Below are 12,711 nucleotides of genomic sequence, written 5' to 3' on the forward strand. Positions count from 1 at the left end.
CGACAAGGTTGGATGATGGCTGGGTTTGTGCAGGAGGCCACTGGCTTGGGAGGCTGGGAGCCTTCAAAGATGCTGATTCTCAACAGTAACTGCACCTGTTCTGGCCAAGTTGAGTCGGAGGGGCCCATGAGAAAACAAGTACAGCTATGCCCAAAGGGCTATAAAAACGTGCATACCCTTTGACCCAGCAATACCACTTCTAGAGCTGTATTCCAAAGAGATCATACAAATAGGAAAAGGACCTGGATACTTTTTTTTCCTCAGAGAGCCAATTGTTAGACATTTGCTAGCATAATATTGATTATAAATTATGAATTATTTCAGTGAGTATTCAGCCCTGTGCAGTGTAGGTAGACATTCAGTAATGTTCAATCAAACGATCAAAGAATTACTGAATAGAGCTAGAAGCAAAAAAAGGAAACTCATCCCCAGGAACAAAGGGTTAAGAGTGTCAAGGGAATCAATGGAAAAAATGAGTGAAGGAAGGGGGCCCAGAAGTACCAGATTTCAAATTATACTACAATGGAGTAAACATCAGAACAGTTTGGTACTGGCTAAGAAATAGAGTGGTTGATCAGATTAGGAACACAACATGCAGAAGCAAATGAGCACAGTAACCTGGTGTTTGATGAACCACAGACCCCAGCTATTGGAGCAAGAACTCACTATTCAGCAAAAAATTAGGAATCTGGCAGAAACTAAGAATTGACTAACATCTCACACCAAGATAGAAGTTCAAAAATGGGTACATGAGTTACACATAAAGGGTGATATCATAAGCAAATCAGTGGAGCATGAAAAAAATTACCTAACAGATCTATAGATGGGGAAGGGTTCATGACCAAATGAGATTAAGCTCACAGGAGGTAAAAGGAGTAACGAAACATGGCCATTCATGTTTTGAGTATATAAACTGAGCGCTAAACTCTAGATTATTTCAGGGAGCTTGTCAATCCTGAGAATCTGAGCAGAGGTTTGATTAGATTGATTTGGAGAGGGGGAAGAGTAATCTTTGCAGCAAGTTTCTCTAAAAAAGGTCTCTTTTCTCAGAAATACAGGGAACTGGGGCAAATAAACAAGAATAAAAGTCATTCCCCAAATAATAAATGGTCAAAGGGTATGAATAGGCATTTTTTTCAAAGAAACCCAAACTATCAATAATAATACCCCCCAAAATGCTCTAAATGCAAATTAAAACAGTTCTGAGGTACTACCTCCCACCCACTGGATTGGCTAAGACAAAAAAAGGAAAATGACAAATTCTGGAGGGGTCATAGGGAACAGGTACGTTAATGCACAGCTGTTGGAGTTGAGAACTGGCCCACCCATTGTAGACAGTCCAGGCCTGAAGGCAGGTTCTTCTCACCTGCTACCTGGATGCCCTTGACAAAATGACTCAACCTCTCTAGACCTCTGAGGTCTCCTCAACTCTACATCCCAGAAGCTAGGAATACCAAGATGAAATGCACTCTGGTTTCAGATTAGAACTTCAAGGGGAATCTTTCCTCAAAAGGGCAATTTCCTACAGCTTTTTATAATGCCTACCTACACTGCACAGGGCTGAATACTCACTAAAATAATTTATAATCAATATTATGCTAGCAAATGTCTAACAACTGGCTGAGAAAAAAAAAGTATCATAAATACATATGAGTTTATTATAAATTTTACTGATATAAAGTATGTATATACATTTACAAATAACAATAAGCTATACAAAACTCTTACTGTGAATTCCACAGAGCTAGTTGATTTTCATAGAATGCTTTTGTTGATTTTTTCCGAACTCTTGTATCTGTAGCTAACCTGTGGTTGCACTTCAACCATGATTTGACAAACGGAGTTGCATCCCAATCTGCTAATTCTTTTCCCAGTAAATTTATTGTCATGAAATCTGATATGTGATCAACTTTTAAGCTACTTCTTACCCTCGTACAAATTATGTTCATTAAACCAAAACCTCTCTCTGCTTCAGCACTACTGACAGCAATGCTGCTAACTATTTTCTTAGCTTTTTGTATGGTTTCAGGGATTGGAGCATTGTTTGATTTTACATTATTATCTACAAAATCCCGAAAATCATTCAAATCAATTTCATATTTTAAAATCTCATTCAAATGAGACAACTTTCTTTCACCAGCTATCCAGGGTGAAGTTAGTTCTTTATGAGGCCAAGTAGATGGTTCTAATAAATCAAAATAACTTAAAATGCTTTCATCGTTGTTCCTCTCCAATAAAAGACGTGAGTTCATCTGCTGAATTATATGTTCTAATAACATGTTTCTAGGAAGAGTATTAAATTTATTATTTTTATTAAATGGAATGCCTTTAAACTTATCTGACTTAATCATACCTTCAATTTGAGATTCACACTTTCCAGCACAAATCTTTAAATTTTCCAAAGCTCTTATGGTATGTTTGATTAATTGTTGAGCTTTTTGAATGTTAGTTGAACTTGACTGCAATGCAGTTGAAAGTAATGAAAATTCTTCAAGAATGTCAATCATTAACGCAAGGTCTTGCAAGAAACTGATGTTAGTTAATCTCTTTGCCAAACCAGAATAAGAAGAAGAACGCGAAAAATTTCTATATAATTCAGGATATGCGCGCCATACAGCAGTGGCAACTCGTAGACTACACGCTGCCCATCTTGGTCCAAGGACTCGACCGATTTTAATAATTTCAAGTTCAAGTTCTTTAGCAATAGCTTCTAGCTCAGTTTGATTTTTATTAGACTGGTGATAAATGGAATACGTTTTATCAAGAAACATTTTAAAATGATTAACTCGTTCTATTTCAGATATCGAATCATCAAGTGACAACTGCAATCGATGATTCAGACAGTGCCAAATGATGACCTTGGGAAAGTTCTCCAACAGCTTCACAGCTACTCCAGACCTCCTTCCCAACATCGTATTAGCACCATCAGAACAAAACGCAATCAAGTTGGCTTTCAAATATTCATTATGAAAGCCACAATCATTTAAAGCAGACAATAATGTACTGAAAATACACTCTGCTGTGGTTGACACCAATTCTTTTAAAGCAACAAATAACACCACAGGTGATGGAGCTGACCAGACTGCACAGTGGAGATAAATCACTAGGGAGCTTTTCTTCGAAATTGCAGACGTCTCATCGATTACGACACAGATTTTGGCATTCTCTTCTATAATATTCTTAAATATCTTCGTCTTAATTTCTTTTGCAATGTGTTCTGCTATTCTTGTTGCACTGTACCTTGTATGTAAACAACTGCCTATATCGACTCCTTTTTCCTCTTGTAATTCTATCACTCCCTCAATGTCAGATAAAGGCCTGTTACATTTTACTAAACTGTAAACAGTATTGAAAACTTTTACAGTAGCATCAATGTTTTTGTTACTTGGTTTAGGAAGAAAACTGGAAACTGAGTCACTGGAAGGAGATTCTTTTAACAAATCTTGAATTTTATTATGGGCTTTAGAAACATCGTGTTCTCTCATTTTTTTTCGTAAAGAAGCTTGTCTAGTAATTTTATTACTTCCATTTGGGGTTACCAAGTACGCAATCCACTCTTTGGAGACATGGACATGCTTTTCTGCTCTCATCCCTAAGTGCTGAACGGTCGAACAATCCTTACATCCTAATCTACCTTCTCTTATCTCAAGCCATTTGTACTGCTGTGTGAATAGAAAGGCTTGCTTTTTGTTCCAACAATCTGGAAGCATAAGATTATCGATTTCGATTTCTTCCTTTGATGAACATGATGGCTTTTCTTCAATAAGAAGCTGTTCAACAGGCTCAAAAGTGGGTTCCTTGGGCTTCCACGCTCCACAATGGTTTTCATTCATCTCATTTTCTGTGTCTGTTTTCACCTTCTTCACATTTAAAAGACTGAACAGATCACTCTGTCGTTTTGGCATTTTAGGATCAGAATCTGAAAATTAATTTTACACTACATTAGTAAAATCCACTTGTAGGTAAAAATGTATGTTAATGATTTCCTTACGTAATTTCAGAAATAACAAATTTTTAGGTTAAAATATTTACCTTCTTTTTCATATTACAAGTGTAACTTCAGTGTAACTTGCTATTTCTTGCCAAAAACCCACTGCTGGTGTTGATAATTTTATCACCAACAATAAAGAGCTTCATACAAATCAAGCATGAAGAGATACTAGATCACTGCCTGATGCAACAATCCAGTCACTCATGTCATCGCTGAACGAGCATGGGTCTGACAGGAAGGTTGGGGCATGTTTTCATTTACGTTCATGAGAAAGATGAAAGAGACAATGAAAATGCATTTGGACCCTTCACTTGTCAGTGACATGTCAGTGTTGTGTCATGTCAGTGACACGAGCAATTCTCTGATGAACTGGATCAGTCTGTGAATCCCCGATGAACATTTCCAAATGCTTTTATGCTACAACGTAACAGCTACGAAGCACATCTAAGTTTAATCTGCATGATTCATGTCTCCTCGTCACTTTCCAGACAATCTACAAAATGATAAATCAAGCCCTGATTTGTAACGTTATCAATTTCTACCACGTAAATACTATTGCTGTGGTCTATTTGAAGGACCCAATGTGACATCGCTCTGGACACAGAGCTGGGAAGTCGTGCAGTATACCACATCATTATAGAGTATTTCCACCATAAAATGAGATGTAAGTAACCTCAACAGCATAAATAAGAATGAAACAGTAAAATAATTAGGAAATGATGAGTTCTGTTTATTACCTTTATTTTTAATATAATTTATTGAATTGTAAGTTTACATATCATTTAATTTCAAAGAATGACTGCATTTAACAACTAGCTCACAAAATTCCTGGAGATTTAACAATAGGCTCTCAGAAGCCAGCATAAGTCATTTCAAGCAACCACTTATTATAATGGACATAAAAGACTTTAGCAAGAATATTTTACTACCCACTCTAGTACTTTATTGCCTTTCATCTATAAAAACGGGCAGTTATAAAACATTAATTAAATTTTATAGCCTCCAGAGGAAGACAAATGATACAGGCCACATTTTAGAAGTCTCAGGGAAATGCCCGGGGACATTTAGGGAGGAAGAAAGAGGCCTGGGAACAGACTCAGGAGATGCCACCCCCAGATTGGGGCTCACACCCTGCTCCCTTCAACCCACATAAGCTAGAGCACCCAAGGTTTTCTCCTTCAGAATTGTTCATCTGCCACTGTTCTATTAGGAATGTTTGTGTGCAGAATAGCAAAATGCATTTTTGGTATTAGGAAGAAACTGTTGTCTAATTCTGCCATGGGTCTATTTGGGAGAAAGTTTTGCTGGCTTGTTGTTCAATGGGATGATAATTCCAGCATGCTCAAAAACTGCTCACAGGAAAGTCCTTCAAGATTCTTTTTAAGTATTTTCTGTTTGTATCTGACTGTAACCTTATTTCTTCTAAAAAAAAAAAACACAACCCCCCAAAAGCTAAAGCTTGAACAGTGAAATCAAATAGAAAACTGAGATTTTCACTGTTCTGCTTTTTAATGCACAAAGTGCCCAGCAGCCCTGTTCTGGGCATCGGGTCCAAACTGCCCCTGACCTGGAGCCTAAGCCCTTCCCCCCCCAGACAGGGAGCAGTTTCTGCCCTCCCGACCACACACAGACATTCCCTGGGAGGCTCCCCAGAACTCACCTCCTTCACACAGTCCTGACCTAGAATGCTCTCCCTCACCCAGGCTGGAGCCTTCCTGTGTTCAGATGGCCTCTTCCCTCTCAGCTCTTCATGTTCTAGAATAAAAATGAGTATCTTCAGTTTTCGAGAACCAGTCCTGAGTAGAAAGACCAGGCCATCCCACATCCCCAGGGGCAGAGATCCTGTCCCCCAAGAAGCCAGCACTAAGAGCAGGACAGGGCTGGGGGACGTCCTGGGCCAGAGAACACCTGCCTTACCCCATTCCATGAACAATTATGAAGCGCCTACTGGGTGCTGCACTGGGTAACAAGCGGTGTTGATGGAGCAGGCTCTGGACTCAAACTCCACAGTCCCTGGTTTTCACAACACTGACCCCTCAACTCTCCTTGACCAAATGGGTACAAACTTCCTCCTCAAGAGTCCGGCAGCCCATGAAGCCACAGCTGCCAGGAGTCAGGAACCGAGGTCTAGAGGCCCTCTGGTCTGGGGGGTAGGGGGGTTGGGGGTGGTGGTGGAGGGAGGGGCCTCAGGAGCCACCCAGGGGGTCAAGAGCCCAGGGGTGTTCACCCCAGATCCAGCCCTGGCTCCCCCACCCCCAAAGGGGCCTCTCTCCCTAGAAAGGAAAGTGCTGATGGGCTGGTCAATGTTTAACAGAAGCTGGACAGAGCAGGGTTCTGGCCCCCAGCTAGCTCAGCTGATACACCAAGCACGGAGGACTTGTTTTCGGAAGCACAGGCTGGGAGTGCTGGACTGGGGGGTGGGGATGGGGAGGAGAGAGAGGAGAGACCAGGTAAGGGAGCAGCTGGAGGGAAAAGAGAGGAATGCAGGTACCGGAAGGAGAGATGGGGAGTGAAGGACTGGAAAACAAAGGGGGTGGGAATAAAGACATGGGGGTGGGGGACATGGGAGGAAAAGAGCTGAGGAAATAGAGGCACGGGGGGGGGGGAGGCACGGGGGGATGGAGGCATGGGGGAACAGAGGCAAGGGGGATGAAGGCGCGGTGGGGTGGAGGCAGAGGGGAATAGAGGCATGGGGGGATGGAGGCACGTGGGGGAGGAGAAATAGAGGGGTAGGATAGAGGCATGGGGGGAAACAGAGGCACGGGGGATGGAGGCGTAGAGGGATGGAGGCACGGGGGGGAATAGAGGCATGGGGGGATGGAGGCACGGGGGAATAGAGGGATGGGGGGATGGAGGCACGGGGGAGGATAGAGGAATGAGGGGGATGGAGTCTGGGAGAGAATCCACAGCGGAGGGGGGCCGGAGCTACCCCCTCCGCCCCCCGCCCGGGGCGTGCCCGTGCCCCCTCCTTCCCCCATCCCCTCCTGGCCCCGGCACACAAACTCACGTCGGAAGGCCCCTGCCCGGCTGCCTCGGCTCCCGGAGCCGCCAGGCCCTGGGCCTGCTCGGGTTCCTCCCGTTCGGGCTCATGCCCGTGCCCCGCGCCCTGCGCCCCACCCCGGTCCTCGTTCGTTTGAGCCACTGCCCAGCCCCTCTGGAGCTCCACTGCGCAGGCGCCGCATCTTTCGACCGCCCGGCAACCACCCACCCGGAGTGGAGGGGCGGGGCCAGGGTAGAGGGGCGGGGCCTAGACTCCGCGAGTCTGAGCCGATTCAGGACACTGCGCAGGCGCCAAGGTGCTTGTGGCAATGGAGGCGAGTGCGCCTGCGCAAGAAACGCCAGCCTACTGCCACCTTGCTCCCAACTTTCTCTTTTTTAGGTTTGCTGGGTCCGCTGTCAGGCAGCGAGGACCGCTGGGTGGTGCCTTCTGTGGCCGGGATGGGACAGGGCAGGGAGGGAACAGCACCTGTAAATCAATCCATGCATCCACGAACGATCTTTACCTGGGGCTTGAATTAGGTTCGTGCTGCCCTTAGGCCCGCAGCTCTCACGGTGGCTGGTGCCCTGGACCGCTCCTCAAAATCAGGCTGTTAACAAAGTATAAGACGCAGGAGTCAAAGGAGCCCGATTGTATTGCAACAGGTCAATGCACCAAACGTTCTCAAGCTCCTGCTACGTGCCAGGCGGGGTGCCCCTGGGCTACAGTAGTTCGGGGGCTCCCAGTCTGAGGCAACACGCACCAAGGATCATTTGGATCGTGGTCCCTTTATAAGAGTTTGGTTTGGGTTTGGGTTTTTCTTTCAGTGGTGGGAAGGGGAATTAGAGAAAACTATAGTTTTGTTTAAAAATATGTTTTAAGGAGGGGCAAATGAGAGGTGAAGAAGTAAAATAGTGAGTATAGATGCCTTTTTTAGGAGAAATAAGGAAAAGGTGTGGGATGATGACTCCAAGGCATGGTGATTCAGGTGAGGGTTTTTTAAGAATGGAGGAAACTTGGACGTTTTTGTAGGTTATCGGGAAAGGGGATGGAAAGGGAGAGGTTGGAGATGAAAGAGAGAAAGAGAATGAATAAGTCACCCAGAGAGGACAGGACAAGCCTGGGTCAAGGGCACAAGTAGAGATGTTCCAGACCAGAGTGATGGCAGGAAGGCTCCTTGAGCTGTGGACCAGGAGACACACCGCAGCCCGCAAGGGCACTCTTCTCATTCAGATTGGGGGTGAAGTGGTTCTGGGGGCTTGAGGAGAGAAATGACTACAGAGGGTGTGGGGGCCAGTCAGGGAAGGGGAAGGGCTGTGGCCTTGTAGTAGACTCAGCAGTGGGGTGATTTCCTCTGTAGGCTTTCAGCAACATAGAGGTAAAAGCAGAGAAGGGGGATGACCAAGGAGAAGGGGCTCAGGGCATACATGAGCATGGCTTACAGAGGCAATGGATGCAAGGAGAATGTGTAGTGTAAAGGCAATCAGTAAATGAGAAGATCTTTCCCACCCATTTGAATAGGCTTGGGGGTGAGGGGGCCTCTCAGGGTCCTGGGGGAGTGGCTAAGACTGGAGCCAAGGGTAGGCTCCTGAGTTCTGGTCGCTCAGATGACATTTTAGTCAATGGGATGACGGCTGACAACTATATAAAAGGAGAGAACACAGCTTGGAGATTGAGACGTAGTGGAGGCAGGAGAAGCAGTAGCAGCGGCAGGCAGTATGGAAACAGGACTGACCCTCCTGCAGACCAGAGAGTTCTGAGTAAATGCTTGAGGCCAGTGGGTAATCTTACTGGAGGGCCCTAGCATTGAGGGGAAGCACCAGTATGGCTTGGCTTGCTGCTGTAATATTTTTCTGTAACCTCCTGGTCACTATTGTGAGATGGGCCTATTGGTTTTGGAAGGTTCTTGCCAGGATATCGAATTGGGGACACTGGTCCATGGGTCTGCTATTTTGGAGCTTCAACAAATGCTTTAACTCCTCTGCCTTCTGCTTAGAGAATTTCTTATATCCTGGGATTCTGGACCATTCAGGCATATTCATGATTTTCTTTTAAATCATGAATTCTGCCTTAATAATATAGCAATTGAGCTGGTCAACCATGGGGTCAAGACTGTAAAGGGGAGAAAGTAAGGCTGGAGTATGAATGATAGACCAGAAAAGGGGAAAGGGAATAAACATTTATTAAGCGTCTACTCTGTGCAAAGCACTGTACTAAACACTTTACAAATATTGTCTCAATTGATCCTCACAGAGACCTTGAGAAGTAAATGCTGCTACCATCCCCATTAGATAGTTCAGTGAAGCAAACAGAGGTTATGTGATTTGCTTAGGATCACACAGCTAGCAACTGACTATGGCTGAATTTGAACTCAAACCAAGGAGCAAACTGTACATATTTATATGTACTTCTTGTCTTCCCCTTTACAATGTAAGCTCCTTGTGTATAGGAATTGACTTTGTATACCCAGTGCATACCTAGCACATAGTAGGCACTTAATGTTTTCTGATTATTTGGTAAAAGATAGGTTTAGGTTAGGTGAGGCAGAAGGAGAGATAATAGGAGATTATGGTAAGAACCGGAAATTTCAGAATTTCAGAGTATCAAAGTAGAAAACAGTTATAGGTAATGGGGAGTTCTACGCCATACTCACCCCTGTGGGCACTGGGTGATACAACGGAGATTGACATACAGTATAAACTCCTTGACGGAAGGTCCTGGGTCTTACTTCATCCGCAGGCTCTGAAGCATTTACCAAATGTTTACTGAGTTAGATTGAATTAAACTGAGTTGGACCAATAATAATAACTAGCATTTATATATTGTTTCATGCAGGAACTATAGAAATACAGATGGATAATGTGAGAAACATGGTTTTGGGGATCACTGGACTTCCCCAAATTGTGAGAAAACACGGCTTTGGGGATCACTGGACTTCCTAGGCAGGGCCAAAGTCCTGAGGAAGAACCCTGTGATAATCCCTAGGGAAGGCTGTATAGACCACAGGACTCCCAGAGGAAGACCAAGTGGTAGCCCCCCCCCCCCTTAATCTGTGGGGATCACAGGGCCTCCTAGGGGTCAGACCCTAAGGAGGACCCAAGTGATGGCCCCTTAGGATGGCAGTAAGATCACAAGGCTCCCAAGATAGGGCCAGAAGTCCCAAGTGATATCCCCTGAAGAAGACTGCAGACCACAGGGTTCCCCAAGGGAATCCAGAGTGGTAGCCCTCTAAATATTAACACCACAGTGAGAATCACAGGACACCCCAAGGCAGGATCAGGAAGTAAGCCTGAGATGAGCTTCCACTGCTTATTGCTTCCCTTCACTTGACCTTAGGAAGATCCATGTGATTTGCCCATTCTCACCCAAAGAACTCAGGACCAGAGTGGGCAGAGGAAGGCATTTTATTATGTTCCTCGAGAGATCAGGTGTAGTGCTCACTGGAACACTCACCCTGTTACAGCTGTAGGAGCAGGGGTAACCATTTCCTCCACTCCTGCTAGAGTTATGGTTAGTTTACAATCTTATTTTTTACATAGTTTTCCTAGGTTATACAGTTTATATAGATAGGATAATAAGGATACAGAAGCAAAAATGAAGTTAATTAGATTTTCCTTGTCTTAGTTCAGGATTAAACTACATTCTTTTACTTCCCCTACTTTCCCTCTTTAACATATGCAAATTATGCAAATCAGTAGGCCTGGATTCTTGACCAAGACCAGACTCTAGATAAGCTTGAACTGGTTCAAGCTGTTTGGCCTCTCTAATTCCCCTGACTGCCTTCTCAAAAAGCACACTCATGGGTACAAGCCTCTGACCTCTCACCTGACAGACGTTGAGGCCTGGTTTCTGCTAAAGCTGGGGTGGGGGAGGGGAGGGAAGTACACCTTTAGTTCTGTGGAAACAAAACTCCTCCTCCCATTTCTTACAGATAACAACTTTCTTTTTAAAAGTTGTATTGCTACTTTTTTGTTTTTACATTGAAGTTATTTCTGGCTCCACGTCCACCGCAAGGATGAGCCCTCCTTGGTAACAGGGAAACCAGTCAGCATAGCAGCTGCCATGTCGTACTTGGAGTCCTCTGTGGGTAAGCTAGATTATGACAGTTACTCAGCATTTAGATCCTAAATAATTACTTTTTTCTGAGCCTTTGTTCTGAGAAGTCCAACCAAAATTGATCACAGTGTACTCAAATCCTTCCCTCTTTCTTCCCACTGCCTCCCACCGAACTCTCCCATGTTTTCCTCAATACAACTTCATTCTCAGTGATTGATCTCACCATTTAAGATTCCACCTCAGTAATTTGCTCTGTTCTCTTTATTAGATGGTCATTACGATTACTAACAAGAGGAAGAAAGATTGCTAATCAATAATAATATAATAAATAATAAATATTAATTTACAATAATATAATAAATTTATATTAATAAATACAATGAATTTATATAGATCTATCAATAAATAAATAAAAATAATAATTACAATGATTATTGGCTTCCCTGGCTATTCAGCCAAACTTACTTCATATAGCAATGTTAGAATGTTAGTGGCCACTGGAAAAGAGATAGAAAGAAGAAAGGAGTTCCTGGGGGGGGGGGGATTTGATACTGGTTCTTTAGCTCTTCAAATAGCCTTGCTTATTTGCAGTTAAGTTTCTACTTTTGCATATGCCCACCCCACCCTCCACTTGGCATGTAAGAGCCTTCAGGGCAGCACTGAGCACAATGCCTTCTGGCACACAGTAGGTGTTTAATATATGTGTATTTAGCAATTATATGCATTTAGCAGTTTTAGCAATTTCAACAAGAAAATATATATCATGTATATGTCTATATAATAGTATATATTAACATATTGTGGTGATATTAATTTTATACATTTATAATTATTTATATATTATAATTATTCATCATTTAACTGATATTTACAGTTATTTATCAATTAAAATAATTTATATAATTAATTCTTTATTATATATAAAATATATCATATGTACATATTATATAATGTATTATGTAATATATGTATTTAGTAGCTTTAGCAAGTTCAACATATATATTTACATACATACATACATATATATTTTGTTGCTGAAATTGCTAAAACTGAGAATTATATACATTAAGTGGCACAGTGAATAGAGCACCAATCCTGGAGTCAAGACAACCTGAGTTCAAATCTGGCCTCAGACACTTACTAGGTATGTGACTCTAGACAAGCCACTTAACCTCTGTTTGCCTCAGTTTCCTCATCTGTAAAATGGGTATCATACCAGCACCTACCTTCCAGAGTTGACCTGAGGATTAAATGAGATAATAATTATAAAGTGCTTGACACAGTGCCTAGCATATAGTAGGTGCTATATAAACATTAGTTGCTATTATTATTATTATTATTAGAAAGATATCTCTTTTTTCCAAAACAGTCATTGGTGGTGTTAGACTCAACATTTTTTTCAAAGACTTTTTCTATGTGTCCTTAGACATTAGTTGGAAACAGTTCGACATTTTTTGGTTCCTAATGGGAGTTATAAACTTTATTCCACATTAGCCAATCCTCCATCTCCAGTTCAACATGCCCCAAACAGAACCGATTCTCTTGCACTTTTGGCCAGCCCTCTTCCAATCTTCTCCATTTCTTTCAAAGGCATCACCATCTCCTAGTCACTTGCTCACCCATGTGCACAATCCATTGCCAAATCATGTTTCTGTCTCCAGATATCTTGCTTCCATCCCCTTCTCTC

General features: G+C 42.9%; 1 protein-coding gene across 3 annotated transcripts; it reads right to left on the reverse strand.

The window, feature by feature from the left end:
- Positions 1 to 1,657: 1,657 nt before the first annotated feature.
- Positions 1,658 to 9,697, reverse strand: LOC118847930 (E3 SUMO-protein ligase KIAA1586-like). 3 transcript variants are annotated; one of them, XM_036756631.1, is made up of 4 exons: positions 9,622 to 9,697; positions 7,495 to 7,578; positions 5,652 to 5,746; positions 1,658 to 3,919 (listed from the first exon to the last, which is right to left on the reverse strand). In XM_036756631.1, the coding sequence occupies exon 4, from the start codon at positions 3,903 to 3,905 to the stop codon at positions 1,725 to 1,727; it is 2,181 nt and encodes a 726-aa protein (XP_036612526.1). In that variant the 5' UTR covers positions 3,906 to 3,919; positions 5,652 to 5,746; positions 7,495 to 7,578; positions 9,622 to 9,697; the 3' UTR covers positions 1,658 to 1,724. The 3 variants fall into 3 exon arrangements, with proteins under 3 accessions (XP_036612526.1, XP_036612525.1, XP_036612524.1); XM_036756630.1 differs by lacking the exons at positions 7,495 to 7,578; positions 9,622 to 9,697 and adding an exon at positions 6,999 to 7,206; XM_036756629.1 differs by lacking the exons at positions 7,495 to 7,578; positions 9,622 to 9,697 and adding an exon at positions 5,909 to 6,133.
- Positions 9,698 to 12,711: the final 3,014 nt, after the last annotated feature.

Source organism: Trichosurus vulpecula, chromosome 4, assembly GCF_011100635.1.
Source record: "Trichosurus vulpecula isolate mTriVul1 chromosome 4, mTriVul1.pri, whole genome shotgun sequence".
Classification (NCBI taxonomy): domain Eukaryota; kingdom Metazoa; phylum Chordata; class Mammalia; order Diprotodontia; family Phalangeridae; genus Trichosurus; species Trichosurus vulpecula.